Genomic DNA, 18889 nt, shown 5'->3' with positions numbered 1-18889 from the left:
TCATATTGCACCTCCAAATGACACTGCTTTACCTCTTTTCATCTGCTCAACTTCGCAGCTCCTCTCGCCCTTACCAACTGGTTGTCTATATTATTTTCTTCCGCTTTTATATAGTACTGACTCTGCTCTCTCTGTTCACGTGATCCCTTCATGGAAGTGTTCCTGCCTTCTTTAAAAGCCTTCTGCCTCGCGTCTTTAATTGTAACTAATGTTTGATCGTTCTCTTCTTTAATGCTCTTTTCACTTGCTTTTTATATAACGTTCTTGTATTAAATACATTTACAGCCACATTTATAATTGTCCTTACAGCGTGAAATTACAATTATCATAACTTTTTCTTCAACGTAACAACCAGATGGACTCTTCGTCACTCTTCTTCATCTTGTATAGTACTTCGACTTGCTCTTCCATGTATAGTACTTCGACTTGCTCTTCCATGTTTTCTCTCCCTACACATGAGCTGAAAAATTCTTTTCCTTACCATACCATTTTTCCTGAGCGTTCCAATGAGTACGTTTCTTTGAAAAGCTCGTATTTCCCTAACCAAGCTCTTTTCCAAAGGCAACACCACAATACTCTCTCCCTTCTCATTCCTCTAAGACCACCCTGCTTGTGCGTGCGTGTGCTCGTTTGTAGTTCTCAGATATAGGAATTACGGAATAAATTCACGCAAATGTAATATACTAAATATTCACGCAGTGACTTTAAAATAATTGTAATATTCACATTGAAACAAAACACCCACGCAGAACATGTGCCCATAAACGTGCACATACATACACACATCTTCAATTAATGTCTTTGTCGAGACGTCGAGATAATTACGATAATCGTAGGGTATTATTGATAGGGGAGAGGACCAAACATAATGTGTTGCCTGTTTATAGACACATACACATGCAAACACAGAAACTCTCCGTTATCACCAACAACGAAATTTTTCTATTAGATTCTACCAGCGGTGACAGATTTATTTATTAGATAAATGAATGGATAATGAAAGTGAATGCTCTAATTAGGAGGAAGTAGGTCCCTGATCACTGACAATTTTCTGTAAAGTAACGAATTTCACACAAGTCCTTTATTTCACCGAAGCTTTTCGATACTTCAAGCCTATATCAGTGTAAATTACAAGACACGGCGCTTATTCGGAAATTCAGTATAGTGAAACAGCATGCATTAAATGTCACACGATCCACATCAAATTTTACATTTTACTACTTACTTATAAATATAACAATAATAATAATAATAATAATAATAATATAATAATAATAATAATAATAATAATAATAATAATAAAAACAGAGCTCTAAACGTCTCTTGTCCTGAAGGAATTGCTGATTGGAGGCAAGTTTCAGTTATTAGAAGGGATTGGCATAGCATCCTCTATGGCAGATGGTAATCTATCGAGCTGGCTGATAACGTTATCTGTTGTGGAAACACCTTTGACAGTATCAAATAAACAAATCTACAATTAAATCCCATATATGTATACACACACACACACACACACATATATATATATATATATATATATATATATATATATATATATATATATATATATATTACATATATATATATATTCTATATATATATATATATATATATATATATATATATATACTATAGATGATCTATTGCTAATTCTTGCTGTATTTTGTGTTCTCAATAGGTTATTGCATCTTCAGAGAGTGCTGCAATAGATAAGAATAGACAAGCACATTCATTGTAAAATGTTGAAAACTTAAAATTAATAGTTATACGTGAGTTGATTTAGTAGAATTTTACACCGAAATACAATGAGTTACCCTGAAAAGTTTGCAGTAAAATTTTACAGTATCTCACAATTACAAAATTTTTAACATGTGTTAAAATATGTTTAAATGTGAAATATTATGAAATTTTACTGTAAACGTTTTTAATGTAACTTATTATGTTTTAATGATAATTTCTTAATAAATTAACTTACAGATAACTATTAATTCAAGTCTTTTAATTTTAGGATGATTTTCTTTATTCTTGATCCTTATCTAACTCCCTGAAGATGCAGCGAGGTATTGTGAAACGTTGGAATTAAAAGTTAGAATGTATGTGAGATAAGTTGTGTCAAGGAAAATAAAAACTTGAATATTATTCTTAGTCTTAGATTGCATGTGGTTATTAAAATTTGTAAATAAAAGCGATATCCAAGAAATAAGGGTTATGAAGTCTAAGATCATAGTTATTATTGCAGTGAGTTTTCTACTGGTGTGTTATCAGATTTATCTGAACTTTATTTAATTCCTTTAACATTCCTCTAGGTGTTTTTCCCCTTTGTAATAGTTACTTTATTGCCTGTCAAATGTATGGTGTATTTCCTTGTTCTTTAAAAATGCTTCACTTATGGACAATAATAAATTTAGGAAGAAGAAGAACACGAAGAAGAAGAAGAAGAAGAGAGAAAGAAGAACGCGGATAGATAGATATTTAGATACATAGATAGATAAAAGGCCACAAAAACACAGTGAAACAATTGACGGTTCCCGTATTTGCTTGACTGCAGCATAAAGATATTCATATCCCTTTTCTGAATCTGTATCGAATTTTATTAAAATTTCTATCAGAGAAAATATTGCTAGGCACTGCACGAACTTAAAGAATAAATAATTAAATAAAAAAGTAAATAAAAAAGCTGAATACTAGTTACTGTTAGAAATAGATTTCTCACTTAGAATCAATTTGGAGGGGTAGGAAGCTGTTGTGCAAACCATTATTCCAGTTAGTGTACCAGTGCCCATTTCTTTTGCCCGAGATAAAGGCTTCAGTTTTACATGATTATTAATTGCAGGATCAAGTTTTGCCATATCGCATCTCTCCTGAACAATGCGAATAGCAATCAATGTCCATACATGGCGCAGCCTGAGAATCCAGAAGGCCAATGTTTACTGTGAACTGAGTGGATGAGTCACACTGACAATATCATCCCCACAGTATTGGATGATCTTTGATTGCATCTAAATCAAAGCAAGCTGCAACCCCCTTCCTTCCCTTGCAAGACCCTCAAATTCCGCCTCCTTTCCCTCTATTACTCACCGCCACCTCCATCTCTTCCTGGAGCTTCTTCTCCCTCTATCCTCACCGCCACCTCCATCTCTTCCTGGAGCTTCCTTCTCCTCTACCCTCCACCCTCTACCCTCAACCCTCCAACCTCTACCCTCAACCCCAACCGCTTCCTCGAGTCTCTCTCTCTCTCTCTCTCACCGTCGGCGTGTCTGCCCTTCCATCGGGGGAGCCGCCCCCCTCCCGTGCTGCAACCCTCGTAAACCCCTCATAACACAAATCAAACACGGTTATTGTTCGGACTATTGGTTCGCCCCCATTGTCCTCTCAGCATCCCATTAACAATCCAAACAAGGCCGTTATCGAGAAATGACTTGTTACGATTGTTACAGAGCTACTGCGGTTGTCGAGCCCCAGATGGCGATTGAGGCCTCGAAGATGAGAGAGGCGGACAAACCCGGTTATCTTTCCTTCCTTTTCTCCTCTGGGGAAGCAGGAATGACGCCCACGGCCCGTTTTGCATTTCGCTTTATTTCAAGTGGATGAATTAGAAGGAAAGAAGCACGCAAATGATGCCGCTTCCATCCAAAAAATAACTTTTGAGCATTTGAACTTCGTCGATACTTGAAGGCTTTCTCTGTGAAGGGTCGCTGAGGAAATGTGGGAGTAAAAGGGAAACGATGATGCAGTTTTAGTGTTACTTACTTCTCTGCTTGCTGGTGTTCGGACAGAGAGAGAGAGAGAGAGAGAGGAGAGAGAGAGAGAGAGAGAGATCGGTAGTGTTGGCGAAGGGGCCAAGAGAGAGAGAGAGAGAGAGAGAGAGAGAGAGAGAGAGAGAACCAGTAGGCCGGGTAAGGGAGTGATACATGCAAATTGTGTTACTAGTCCTAATTGTCACTCTCACAACTCCCCAGAATCACCCTCGATCGGCCGGACTTAGCGCATATCCACTCTCTCTCTCTCTCTCTCTCTCTCTCTCTCTCTCTCTCTCTCTTTCTCATGTTAATTTTACATATTTTTTAAATCAGTCACTTGTTTCAGTATATTTACTAACATAATTAGATCATCATTAGGTTGTTGTTGCCAATATACGATAAAGGCGAAAAGACCAGTCTCATATTAAAAGTGAAATGTTAAATATTAACTCTTCTAATATGATTTGGAGTCACATTTCGTCTGAATGAAAAAACCCCAAAACAAATTACATATACACGCTCAAACACACACATAACATACATTCCTGTGGTTTTTATCATTGTTTTGAAGGCATAGAGATATATATGTACAAACACTTATACATATACACATATACAGTGTCAGTCAAAATTCAGTCAATAACTGTACCCAAAACCACATTCCTTCGTTCATTAGTTTAGTCATTTCATTTTGATTTAAAATATTCATTATATTGAAATACTAGCAAAATTATATTACTGGTATTGACAGTATTATTATTGAGAATAATACCATAAATATTAACAAAAAGCATATTACAAAAATGGAAGCACATAAAATCTGATTGCCTGCAAACTAATTTCCTGCTGTAGGGACCTTAGGTGGAATACAAAAGTCAGGCCATGATAATAAATATAAATCAAAGCGTCTCACTTTTAGGCTAAGGATGAAAATGAATACGAAATTTTGGAATGAAAGAAATGGACCTTTATTTTTATTGATTAGGACTCGCTAACACTCATGCAACAAATGCCCGTGGCAATTTTTATATCCAGTCGACTTTTCAAGAAGTTTTTTTTTAGCTCCAAGTAAGATAAAATGACTCTGTGGAACTGCATAGCCCATCGTCTAAGGAAAAACTAGATTAAACAGGAGAGGAGGTGACTTAGAGTATTTCACCCCCTTTGATTCACAGTATATTCCCCTTCAGTGGAAAAAAGAAATTAGCAGTAAATTACTTATATCATGAATGCCTTAATCATCATTTTTTTTTAGAATAACGCTAGAGAAGTGAAGCATCTGTGTTCGGTGTGGTCAGTCTTGGGCTGTTTTGTCTCTGCCTTCTATCGCGACTTTCTTAAAGAAGTGAAGCATACGGGAAAGTACAGTTAAATCGATTCCAGAGCATCGGGCCTATTTGGAAGCTACTCGAAAACGAACATCTAAATCCCTGTGGAAAGGATTGTGTTAGTCAGTATTGTAGTCGGGCACTACCCTATAGGTGAACATTTTATTCCAGCTTTCGGATCCACATAACGAATCATTATACAAGAATTTAGATGTAGAACGATAGCTTAAAAAAAAAATTGTTTGTAAAGGATGAAAGAAAGAAAGAGCATACTGGGGATGACTTTATGATCTGGCTGGCTCAGGAAATCATCCAATGAACAGGACACAATGAATATTTTTATCTGTATATATGTACTTCAGTACATCTGTTTGATTTATTCAGGGTAATATGTTAAATGTGCATCGTTAATGCAATAGTAAATAGATGACATAAACAATTCTAATATTATTCCATCTCTATAGTTAATTTTGAAACCTGAGACCCACTAGGATTATCCGGTTGTAAAATCATCTGGAACATTTTTCTTATTCATTGAAAATGAAAGGACTCTTGGATTTCCGTTCAAGTATGAATGAACCATTACATTAAAACTATAAAATGCTTACTTTCTAAAATGTTTTTGTCGAGACAATTCTGATATTGTTGTACCCTGATATAACCTACACACATATACATAATGACGTACAGGCAAATATTATTGACAACTATGGAACGAGAGTCACCAGCATTTGTAAAACAAGCAGAACGCATAGGAAGAGGAAGGAGGCTGGTGGTCATTTTCCATGATTCTGAGGTCAATATAAAATGCCTCAAAGGTTGAATTTAATTTGACTCATTTTCGCAAATATTTCAACATTGATATTGGCTGTACTCATTGTGTCTTTAATTCTTTAGAAAGGATTCTCTACGATACCCCAATGATACTCTAGTTGATAGTCTGCACAATTAGGATTGTTATGAAACAAGTCGATCTTGACCATCGGCCGACCTCTAAATACCTAGTAGTCTATAAGAGAAATGAGAAGATATATGTATATATATGTATACATACATACGTACATCATACATATATGCTATATATACATATATATATATATATACATACATATATATATATATATATCTATATATATATCATATAGGATATTTATATATATATATATATAATGTTGTGTGTGTGTGTGTGTGTGTGTGTGTGTGTGTACGCTTCAAATCATGGAAGTGGAAAAAATTTCTTTGCTTTATTGCTTTGGCAGGAAGAAAAATTTACATAAGCGGAAAAGTTTGTAGGTTTTATACCCACACTGTATTTAATCCCACCATTACTTTTTATTGGTCAATCCAAAAGGTCAGGCTACCGTGATTTTCCATATTGTAATCATTTCAAAGATATTCTAAATCTCCTTAAGAACCCCGTACGTAATGTAGCATAAGAAATATATGATATATTAAAAATAAAAATGGAACAGAACAGCTTAGAAATGTGTAAGATCTGCACAGGAGAACAGTGCAATTTTCGTTCATGTAAGGGAAAATAATGCCACTTATACGACAAGGGTTAAAAAGATATAAGTTGTTCTAGTGATATACTGGTGAAGAACATCATCGAATCTTGCTTTGAAACTTGAAGCTCTTGTAGGAGTATGAATATCAGCCGAGGAATGTATAAACTCGATCCATTTACTTTAGAATAAACACATCAAATGTAGATATATAATAGGAGATGTGCTTACCTGGGCCTCAAGAAAAGCGCGAGGCCCCCTGCATATGTAGATAGACAAACTGTGTAAGTGGAGCGCTGACCCCAGAAGCAAATACTTCTTCAGGCGGCTGTGTTTTCAATTGTACTGTCGCTCTAGCATGTACTGTGTGTTCAATTTCCATCACAGTGTGTAAGCCCTATTGAAGTCGTCTTAGAGGGACTAAAGACCAAACCTGTTAGTATTTATACTCAGTGTTTCATTTCTCTTGCACTAAATCTGTACATAATATACAAACACACACACATATATTACTATGCATGTTTATATATATTGTTTAGCTATTATTTACTGGCAGAGAAATACACACACCACACACACACACACACAGATATATATATATATATAGAATTATATTATATACTATTAATTATATATATATATATTATATTTATATGGTATGTATGATTATATATAATATTTAGCTATTTATAATCAAATTGGGCTACGGTTTTCACAGATATTGACGTAAAACATAAAGAAAATATATTTTTTTTTAAATTTACTTCCTCACCAACGAGAAAAACAATACAGAAGAGACAATCACAAACAAACGAAAAAGAAAAGACAATGCACGACACGAAAAAAAGAGGGTTGGGGGGGTGGGGGGCAGGGAAGGAGGTTCATCACAGGGTATCACTGAGTGAGCGGAACGAAGCCATCATAAAAATTCGGCGTTCGTCGATCGCAGAAATAAAGCCAAGTTGGTGGTCATTTCCCCAGCGCATTTCACGCACCACCCACCTCATTACCCTCACTTTTCAACATCATTGCCGCTTCATTACCCTTCGCAGGACGCTCTCGGGGTCGTTTATCAGGTGCAATGGATGACGGAGACGAGATCCCTCGCTCCTGCCCTCTGCTGGTCATTACAAGGGACGTCTCATGTCGAAAGAGAGTCTTCTTGTTCGCCGTCAGTCGCCATCTCCGCCGGAGATGTTGTACTCCGCAGATTTTGGTGGTTTAGACACACACACACAAACACACACACATATAAATATAGTAGCGCTCTCTGCTCAATATAATAAAGCCACATTTCGAATCCCAGACACGAAAGGAGGCCTTCCGACACGTTCAATGGGCCCTTCTCTTGCTAGTTTTGACACGGCTAAGTAAATATTCACGTGGGAACATGTATTAGTGTCATCCCACATACTAACAATATATCTGAAACTATACCATCTGACGTGAGAGAAGCGCGAGCGCGAACATATATATATATATATATATATATATATATATATATATATATATATATATATATATGTGTGTGTGTGTGTGTGTGTGTGTGTGTATATAATGTGCATTTTACATTATTTCTTGGTCTAGAAAGTCTTGGGAAACGGTATTTAGGCTAATTAAATAGATTTCAGATTGAATTTCGGGAAAACATTGAATGTAAAGAGGAATGATCACTTTGCATGTTTAAAACTGTAGATCCAAGAAAAGTCAATGTTTTCTTGAGGGTGCCTATTCTTTTCTGTCACTACAGCTTGCTTTTATAGTCCTTTTATCCTCATTATGACAAAGTCATTATCATGAAACTTTTCCTTTCCCTTTCATTCTCTCTCTCTCTCTCTCTCTCTCTCTCTCTCTCTCTCTGCGCGCAGGCGCAGCAGGGTGCACACGAACCCAAATGATGTTTGCATTACAAATGGGGTAATTAATTCATCACGTTTCGCAGTTAACAATCAGTAACTCTATGATCCCGCCACAATTTGCTGGGCGACAATACCCTCCGGCGCTTTGCATTAGCTTAATCCGCTACATCCCCCCGAGCGCCTATAGGGTCCAAATGGGCCTCCGCTTTCCAAGGGACTCTCGACCGTACTGGTGGACGACGGTTCGCCTTGTTTTGAGCCCTTCTGATACAGGGATATAATGGGGCGGATAGACACAAAGCAAAGCAACAGATCAAAGAATCAATTACCGAATGTACATAGGAACTCTCATGTGATGATGGAGGTGGAGACAGAGAGAGACAGAGAGAGACAGAGAGAGAGACAGAGAGGGAGAGGCGCAAATAGAGGTAAAAAAAGAGAGGCAGAGAGAGAGAGAGAGTGGGGGAGGGACTAGCAGTGTTAGATAAAAACTGGTAAACAACGCAATGCATAATTACCATTACATGCCACTGAGAGTTGTGCGAAATATGCATAAAACACCAATAACAACTATGAATAAATATAAAGAACTTCCGTTTCATAACATGTTTTTAACCTGCAGTGATTAACCGATTCATATACATCCACGATTGAAAAAAAATAAACTGCACTAATTCAAAATCAATCCCAACCTCCACGCTGGAACAAAAGAATTCAAACTTCTGACCCATCCGAGTATATGAGCAAAACTCGAATACCTACAGATAAACGCAAACACGTTCACACACACACACACACCTATACACACACACACACACACACCACATATATATATATATATATATATATATATATATATATATATATATACAGACAAACACACACACATATATAGATATAATATGTAAGTATGAAATATCCTTTATCCACATTGCTCCATTGGAAGAGTCAGGAGAAAAATGTTAGAAAAGAAACGACTATTTTCACATGCCTACTTAAAGAAGAATGAGAATGAAGGATGAGATCACAACAAACTGAGTCATGATTAAAGAAAAAGGAATGTAGAGAAGCTGAGGTATTATATTCATCAAACAGAATTAGAACTTCAAAGTATGAAACGAGCAACCACATACACAGCACATCCCATAAGGCGTCGAACTTTTCCTGACCTGAAACTTGCTGTGAATTCTTGATGACTGGATGCAGCTGTTTAAATCTTTGACAGTGGGTTTCGTTATCTTTCATAATACTGAAAGTTATTGCAATATGGAAAGATGTCCCAAATAGAAAAGTTGCTGTCATATAAAGCAAAGGAAAAAGGACATAACGCATGTTTCTAAAACTGTAAAACTCAAATTTGTTCAGTACACACAGCAAAAATAAAAGGGGTAAATGGGGAGTTTGAAACAAGCAGCTTAGGGCGCTGTGGTAGGGCATTTAAAACCTGGGTCAGGTAGCGTTCGGTGGATGTGACATCTGGTCACATCCGAAGTAAGATTTGCAATTTCTAACCTCCACAAAGTGTTAATTTGTGGTATGCCTGTTACATGTTGAAAGTACGACGACTACTAGGGCTTTCAAAGGCGTCATAATCTAGTCCTAGTTCTGGAGAGGACTTGAAAAAATTCAACAATGACTTGCATAATTCTAATTGAATCATCCACTAGCCCATCAAATTAGAGAAAAGAGATCCTTTGGACCAATCTCGACATTAGGCCTAGTTATGTTGTTAGCTTTTTCACCACAAGGTTCTTATCCTCGAAAGATAACACTGAACTTTGAAGGTGCGCCCTGGCACAGCTGACCCCCAGCAATGATTCTGACTCTTTGACAAAGCACAGGAGGTGATAGCCTCTCTCAAAGGTTAATAATAGTCTATGTCGTGTGTATGTATATGAGAATCGATAGAAGTGTAAGTGAAAAGTGTTGCGAAATTCATACACGAAAGATGAATAGTAATGATGTCTCCTTGGCAAATAGGGAAATGACCAGTGAGATACTGATGACCTAGTACTGCTCAGCTCCTGGTTTGTTTCAATACTTTCCCGAGGGAACTGCCACAGGTTTTTAATTTCCTGACTACAAGAGGAAATACATCCCTGAACTGCGGTAGTAAGCATCTTCTGGGTTCCGGGAGGTGACCGCTGATTTGGCAAGTCATTTAAGAATCCTGTCTTTCTCATACTTCGGATATCTTTGTATTATACAGTATGTAGGAGTAATAAAGGAACTTTAAGTGTTTGTGAGTGATACTAAATATTGCTGAATACAGAGCAACTATAAAAGATGCCATTATGTTTAAAAACGCATCATTTTTGATAAAAATGTCTTGTTTTCGGAAAGACAATCAAATCAGTGAGTCATTCGGATTTACATAAAGATGAGAGGCTTAGGTAACTAACTGCAATAGTGTCACAGAGAGATCAAATAGGTAGTTATTTATTATTCTCTCGCAACCCCCTTCTTTGTATCTAGTCATACTTGGGTCTTTTCTGTCTGTTACAGACTTCGAAAGAGGAAGAAATAAAAGATTAATGTTTGCTAGAATGTTAAAAATTTATTTTCTTAGGCTTTCTTATTTTACTATTTTAGTTTTTATTATGTTTGTTGTTGTTGTTGTTGTTGTTGTTAGGGGGTTGGTAAATTGCAAAAAAAATTGCCTCCGTAAAGGAAAGGATGCGTTTAGTAAATTATTGTTATAGTTCCATGACTCTAACCCCGGCAGTCAATTAAATGACTGGGTTAAACTGCCGTGACGGAAAGTGGAGACATCGAGAGCTTTTGAAATTCCTGCGCAACTACTTCAAGTATCGACAACTTTATTCGCTACCAGTGGATTCTCTCTCTCTCTCTCTCTCTCTCTCTCTCTCTCTCTCTCTCTCCCTTACCATTTTTGAGACCTGTGTAGTATTCCTGAACGGTAAACAACCCAACGAACGATGGCTGCGCTGAACCCAGGTAAGGCGTTTTACAGGTGGCTTAAGAGAGCGCCTTTCGAAGGTGACATTTACAGATGCCTGAGCGACAGACAAGACTTCCCTCAGGAAGGTTATTATCCCTCTCTATTTCTTTATTTCCCGCCTTCGGTGCTTGCTCCGAATTTCAACTTCCATTTTCTCTTCCTCTTTTTTTTCTTTTATTTCTTTCTTTATCTTTTTCACGCGGAAAAACGAGGGGTAACAGGGCGGGAGTTGCTTGCGTCGTTCGTGGTTGAATTTCCATGTTTCAATTTACATCTAATTTCTCTATTTCATCTCTATTTATATTCCAGTCTATTAGGATGGCCTCGCTCTTTATTTTACATTTTCCTTCAACGGAAAATGAATTTTTTTTTTATAACTGTGGGCGCGAGAAAGATCATAAGGATGAATCACTCGTAAGCTTGTAAAACAGTGTTTGCCTCGTAGGAGGTCCTTTAATGCTGTTTGTATGTAGTGTACAGGGCCGCTGATCTGTTCACCTTGCCTGACTTGAATCCGATTTTGCATGGGAGCTGCAAATGTATTGGTCTCGATTCAACGTCAGGTGCTGATAATATAGGGCAGTGCAATTTCGTCTTACTCTTTTGCAGTTTTTACTATTGCCTCGTTTCTTCATTTTTTTCTTGAAACCGGGTCTCTCCATATTCATATCTTTATTCTATTTGTTTCCCTTTCATTTATTACATGTGAGTGGGGGGGAGGTTGAGGGGCGGGGCGACTATGGACATTGGATTTCCTTAGGCATTACCAAGTATTTCACCAGCTCCAAGATTAACATCTCATCGTTTAATTCCTTTACTTACAGTCGTAGATTTACTTAAAATGTCTTATTGCATCTCATTTTACCGATCTTATTTTTCGACGTAAACAGAAAACTAAAAGAAACTTCTAGCCAGGTTTATAGAAAGGACAGTATATGTCAACATCCGACAAATAAAGGCGGTCATGACTGGTGGAAGCTCGCGGTTGTCGTCCCCCAAAGGAGGGAGGACAGATGGCGGCGCCTCGCTGATATCAGCTGCGGAAATTGACCGTCAGCTAAAATATACGGAATACAGTTGACGTGTTTATTCAGCAGTTCTTTGGCTTTAATTAATTCTTTTTAATTGCTATTGACTATGATTTTGATAGAAGCAATGATTCCAAATTTTTTTTTTGCATATACAGACATACATACACATACGTATATATAATATATATATATATATATATATATATATATATATATATATATATATATATCCAGTACTTGATTTGCATATTACAGATATAAAATAAACCACTGCTTCTTTTAAGGTAATTGTCAATACCGCTCAAAAAGATCCAATAAAAACTGGGAGCAGCAGAGAAAAATACCGTTTATTCCCTGTGTATTTATGCAAACCTAGGGATGTTGAGATCTAGTTCTTAAAGTGACTGCCTTTGTAACCCTGATGATTAAAGAGCAGACCAATCGACGCCAACTGGTTCTAGGGAATATTTTGAAGCCTTTGAGCAGCTAATTATGGGAAATCTAGTTTTTACTGTCAAGCTTCTGTGTAGGGACAATAAGAGACCTAGAACTACTTAGATTTTATTCCTTTGTCATCTACGAGGTTTAGTGCCAGTTGCTCTGTCTGGTGGAGGGGTTTTTTTACACTTCGTAGCATAAACACTGGAGAACTCCGAGTAGGATGTTGATATATTATGATGGGGAACGCAACCTCGTTTTCCTTATCCTGAGGTTATGTCTGCTATTCCATCGGAGGATTAGATTATAGAATTTTGCCTAATGGCCAAGCACTGTGACTTATTAGGTCATTCAGCGCTGAAAGGGAAATTGATAATTAGGTCTGAAAGGCGCAGCAGGAGGAAAACCTCACAGCTGCATTGTGAAACTATTGTTAGAAGAGAGCGGTGAGTCAGGTGGAAGAAAGAAAATTTGAACAGAAGTACAGAAAGAGGAATGAAAGAGGTTGCAGCTAAGGGCCGAAAGGACGCTGCAAAGAACCTTAAGTAATGCCTACGGTGCACCACGTGAGATGCACTGATTATACTGCCCTCATACTGGGGCTATTCCAACGGATATCCCGCTATCTCCGGTTTGACGTCATTAGTTTCGATAGTTATAGTCTAGGTATGCAAAAGAAAAAAAAAACGTATAGTTTTTCTATCTTTTCTGGCATGCTGTTTCCCATAACACATTCTTCCTTTATCCTGTTTGCAGCACGAATAATGAATGATATGAATAACAGCAATAGCATTAAAAAATAATCATGTTTTATATCCTTTGCAGGTTCAAGCATGTTCTGCTACCACTGTCCCCCGAGTTTGCACCCAGGATCTTCACCCAGAATTCCAACGCTGGAGTTCCCGTACTCACCCGCACATCCATGTATGTAGGATTCCTCTCATCCTCTCTTGTAGCCTCAAACCAACGTTCTATCTTTCTATGGAACTTTTCTCTTTTACTTTTGGAACTATTCTCTTTTATTTTAAAAACTTGACGTCATCCATCCTCCAACTGGTGTGACTTCATCCTTGCTAGAGCTATTTTGGAGAGCTTCTTCTGGGGAAGGACAATTCTGTTAAATGAGAAGCCTTTGTTAAGAATCTTGAGTTAGTCGTACATTGAAAAAGATTATTTCATAGTGCAATCATCATTTTCAATGACTCTTGTTAATAGGATTCCGATTTAAAACCCGGTAGTCCAGTAATTCATAGGAAAAATGTGAAATGTCGTGTATACAATTTCATAAGCTTATCAGTATAGTGACTTTTGATTCTGGTTAAGTCGAGAAATTTAAGCATACTCTGAACTCCTTGAAAATAGCGTTGCCATGGCTGCCTCTTCTTTAGAAAGCGGTATAAATTCTGTCTCGCTGGATCAGTAGCGATAATTGTTCAGAGATGGTGGAAAATTACTGTGTACCATAGTGGCATCTATTCCGCTTCCAGATCTCTTCAATTTGTTCTCCAGGGTTTCCTCAATTCCAAAACAGCTCGTATTTTCCCACAGTGGTTCCATTTACCTTGTCTGGATTAGTGCGGTAAAGGAGCATTCAAAACTCCTTAGCAGAAAGTATTGATATATATTTCCAATTCTTTAAAAATGAGCGATTTGAAATTTTTAAATAGTAAAGTAGTAATAGCGTCATTATTGCATTATGCTAAGTTACCCTCAGTCAGAAAGGTTCTTGCAAAAATATTGCGGTTACTCAGAGAACGTTGCGGTGCAATGTTGTGCAACAGCTTTCTGGTGTTTTTGTAGGCATAAAAGATGGAAGATGGTGGTACAGCTGAAGATATTGTCTATAGGAGGAAGATGCGAGAAATTTTTTTTAGACAGAAAGACAGCCTTCTCTATGACAGATTTTCTCCTTGGATCATATCTATCTATCATTGTGAATACCGCTGTTATTCTTATGAAATTTAGATCTCTGGATATTGGCTTTAGTCTAACGTGTAGTGTAATAAAGACAAAGGGACAGAACAATTTGCATTAATTCTGTTTTTAAAACTGATTATGTATTATACAGTATTCTCAATATCCCTTGATAAAAGCAGACTTTGGTTCACTTACTGGGGCGTAGATTTTGGTTTACCAAATGAGTATGGAATTGTAATAACCACAATACCCTCTTACATTTCTGATTTCTTCACACTTTTTGGATGCGCTTGTCATTACAAAGCCTAAGTTTCAAATGGAAAACAATGAAGCAATTCTGACGCCCGACTTTATCAGGATTCAAACCCGCATCCACAGTATCCGAACGAGGCCAAGTTACCCACCTGACCACAAGGTATTCTGATTCCCTGGACGTGGCTTCGAATCCTGCAACGGACGTGCGTATTGCTTCGTAGTTTTACTTGTAACTCAGAATGTGTAGTGACAAGCGTGTCATTGGGGATTACAGTTAGCATATATATATATATATATATATATATATATATATATATATATATATATATGTGTGTGTGTGTGTGTGTGTGTGTGTGTGTGTGTGTGTGTGTGTGTGTACGTGTGTAATATACAACAGATTAATCGTAGGCCGACTTCACATTTTCCCAGTAAATACACGAGAGGTTTTTAGAAGGAGCCCGTATTTTCCTCTCGGTGTGAATTTTCAGTTGTCCATTTAAGGCGATTACAAAGTGAACACACAAAGTAGAAATTAAATTTACACAGAGACACAAAACTGTCTGTATTAGGAATTTATTTCTAGTAAATAAACATTTAAAGAGGCAGTTTTGATCTTGGCAGTCCCTTGTTGTGGCAGATCACGAATGTGAGTTATAGGTAACGGCTCAAGGAGAAAAAGTTGAAAAAGACCACTTACGATACCTCAAACGCCAAGACAGCATAAAATTCCATAACTGACTCTTGTTTTTTACTTTGATTATTAAGTAATATCGTATACCACATTGTGTATCTTTAGAAAATACAGAAGGGAATTTACCAGTTCAGATTTTGTACAAATTTTATGACTGAGGGATCTTTGCAAAAGCTGTTTCACTCGTAGAACAAACTCTTACAAGGATGTGTGAAAGTAAAGAGCTTTTCATACTTTCCACGCACTCGGGCTGTTGTCGTCAAAACATTATTTATCAGAAAAAGATATTCCAACAGACCGATGATTATCGTTGGTTTTCTGATCTTAGAGATAATCGTACCGTACTAAATAACTCACGTTCAATCTATGACGACACAGTCGTTCACACCTGTAGAGTCAAAAATTCAGTAGAAAGTCGCCCAGAAGCAAATGAAATCTATGGCTTGGTCAAGGAAAGTGACATTTTTTGGTATCATCAATTTCTCGTGATCTTTAAATGACATGTTAATGTCCATAGTAGTATATATGTAGTATATTGCTGAATACAGGTAGTTTTCGCCAATGATCAGTTGATTATTGAAAACCAATGTGCAAGAAACAATTAACCCATTATTGAATGACTCAATTTCAGCATGCTACATAGGAAATGCCCTTCTGCTGTCAGCTACTTTTGGGAAACTCTTATCTGTATGGTAAAGATATAGTTGAAAAAAGGGTTTTGTGACTAACTGGAATTCGATGCCGTTCCCTATGCGGAATCACGGCATTGTTTCAAATTATAGTAAATTTGTAGACAGTAAAATCAACGCCGATCTCTATATTCCAACGTTCTCTAAGGTTATAGATAGCTTGAAACTTCTGGGTAAGTTCGTTACTCATATAATGATAGTCAGTATGGATTGAATAACGTAAGTCTTATGATTTCCTTCTTGGTATTTATTTTTTCGTAAAATTTAGCGGTCCAAAGTTAATTAAATGGACATTTGATGCTGCTTTTTACCTTTTTATCCATTAAGCACTCTTTGAAATTTCTAAATGGTATGCAATAGAGCATTGTTGTTGATTTGTTTGATTGACTTACGAAATTGAGTCTGCCAGGCCAACTACTGGGACACTTTCGGTCATTCAGCTCGGAGACAGTGAACAGAGGGAGTTGGAATAATTGGACAGCTTGCTGATGATTTTTGAATGCACAATACTTTCCTCTCTGGTGTTTACTATTATTAGTATTCAAGGAGTGTCATAGTTTCAAGCCTAAACTAACCTTAGCATAGTTAGCCTTGAAAATTATAGAGAACAATAAGAAGTTTGTGATTTATTATTTATTTATTTTTTTGCATTAGGATATATCTAGCAGGCTCGGTTCCTCCTGCAAAGAGGCTGGATTTATGATTCAGCGTGATGGCTGTTTGTTAGCAGAATTTTGTAAAAGGTTAAGTGTCCGTTCTCACATAAATGTTACCAGATGGACCCAAGGACAGGAAATAGTTCCGAGATTATGTCGGATATAAAATTACTAAATGAATCTCCATACTTGACAGTACTCCGTTTTATATTTTGCCTTCAAGCATTCTTTTTTGTAACTCTTTCAAACAAGATGTATGGCTGCCAGAAAAATAAGCGTTGATATTAATACTGCCATATGTTTCAGATGTTCTATTTTACCTGTGTTAGAATGCTGTTATCTTGCAAATACCAGCAGCATCCAGCTAACTGTGCTAGTTTCTTTTTTATAACAATGGTCACGATATTCGTGACCGCAGTCAGAACGTTTTTTCCTTTTGGCAATTGTCTAAAAGATTCATGCCCGCAGAGAACCTCCAATTTCCTTCGAGCAAGTAGATCATAGCAAATTGAGCCTGTTGTCACTTACACTAGTACATAAAAGTTCACATCTTTGGAAGGACAGGCCGTTGACAACAGGATGGAGAGACCTTTGGATCAAGTTAATATTGACCTCCTTGTACCGTCTTTTTGGCCTTTTTATTCTTGATACAAATGCGGTCTAGTTGAGGCTATTTCTTCCGTTCTCCTGTCATTATTTTTTTTTTAAAGGAACTTACATTGTGAATATATTTGTTTGAATCGGAATGTCTTTTATTGTAAATATTCATATTCAATTCCAAAGCGGTGATATTTTACCCACAGTCACCAACAAATGTGGTCGTGATATGTCCATCCAAGTCCGTGATGCATTTCATCAGTAGTTACCCGGGATCATATGCTGTCATCCGCACTTCGTCGGTCACCACCCACACCGTGTATTGCTGAACTATGGATGTCAAAGACCTGCTGCGTTGCGATTATTATTATCATTATATACTTCTCTCAGTCAGTAGGCCAGTCACAGCAAAAGGAACCTATTACTTACAATATCATAGTAAGATCAGCATATTTAAAGAGAAGATTGGGAGATATCTCCCAAGAAGACATAAGAGAACAGGCGAAGGGAGGAGGAAAGATAGATACACCTAGAAAAATATCTTTCAAAACAGCGACCGCTGACCGCGACTAGGGATTAGGCGAAAAAGATAAGAACAACCCCTTAGGAAGGACAGGCCGTAGACGACTGAAGCTTCATTTTGCATGTTCTGAATAATATAACTAAATAAAATAATGATTGTCTAGTTTATTTACATACTAATTATTTAAATCATAGAATGATTCAGTCAAGAAAGATAATTGAACAACTAGTAACAATGCTTAAAGCAGCAGAGACTCAATTGTAAAAAATGCAATAAGAGTTTATCTAAATACTTGATGAAATACCATTTTAGCTGATGAAGATGTGTACAAAAGTTTAGTACACTACTATACAACACGAATGGAAAAGACATTGACAACCTCCTCGCATTACTTTCTCGTCGAAGCAGCTCCACCGAGTAGAGGTCTTTGATAAGTAAATACTCTAGTAACCAAGAGTAAAAGTAATACCATATCAACATCGGTCACAATTCTAAAGAGGGAAAAGGGAGAACTGGAAAGCCCCAACAGAAAAGGCAGCAGCGTTCATAAAATAAATCACCACAGTCAACGCTGGAAGCGAGGGATGCCGTCGACGGATAAGAAACCGGAGTGAGGACAAACAATGCAAGAGCGCAAAGATGTGGATGTCAAAGATTTGCCGCCCCCCCACCCCTCTCTCTCTCTCTCCCTCCCTCAC

At 37.1% G+C, this 18889-nt stretch overlaps 1 protein-coding gene across 3 annotated transcripts in view; it reads left to right on the top strand.

The window, feature by feature from the left end:
• The window catches only part of LOC135221704 (dorsal root ganglia homeobox protein-like), a 172345-nt gene that overhangs the window by 102787 nt on the left and 50669 nt on the right, over positions 1–18889 (top strand). For 2 of the 3 annotated variants that reach the window (XM_064259466.1, XM_064259458.1), the window contains exon 2: positions 13689–13787. The exons of the other annotated variant lie outside the window; for it this stretch is intronic. In XM_064259466.1, the coding sequence (XP_064115536.1) occupies positions 13689–13787 (99 nt within the window). The remainder of the gene's footprint in view (positions 1–13688; positions 13788–18889) is intronic. 3 annotated transcript variants of the gene reach the window in all.

The sequence above is a fragment of the Macrobrachium nipponense genome, chromosome 20, assembly GCF_015104395.2.
Source record: "Macrobrachium nipponense isolate FS-2020 chromosome 20, ASM1510439v2, whole genome shotgun sequence".
In the NCBI taxonomy this organism is placed as follows: domain Eukaryota; kingdom Metazoa; phylum Arthropoda; class Malacostraca; order Decapoda; family Palaemonidae; genus Macrobrachium; species Macrobrachium nipponense.
The sequence above is the reverse complement of the archived record's forward strand: the minus strand, read 5'-3'. Positions and strand labels throughout refer to the sequence as shown.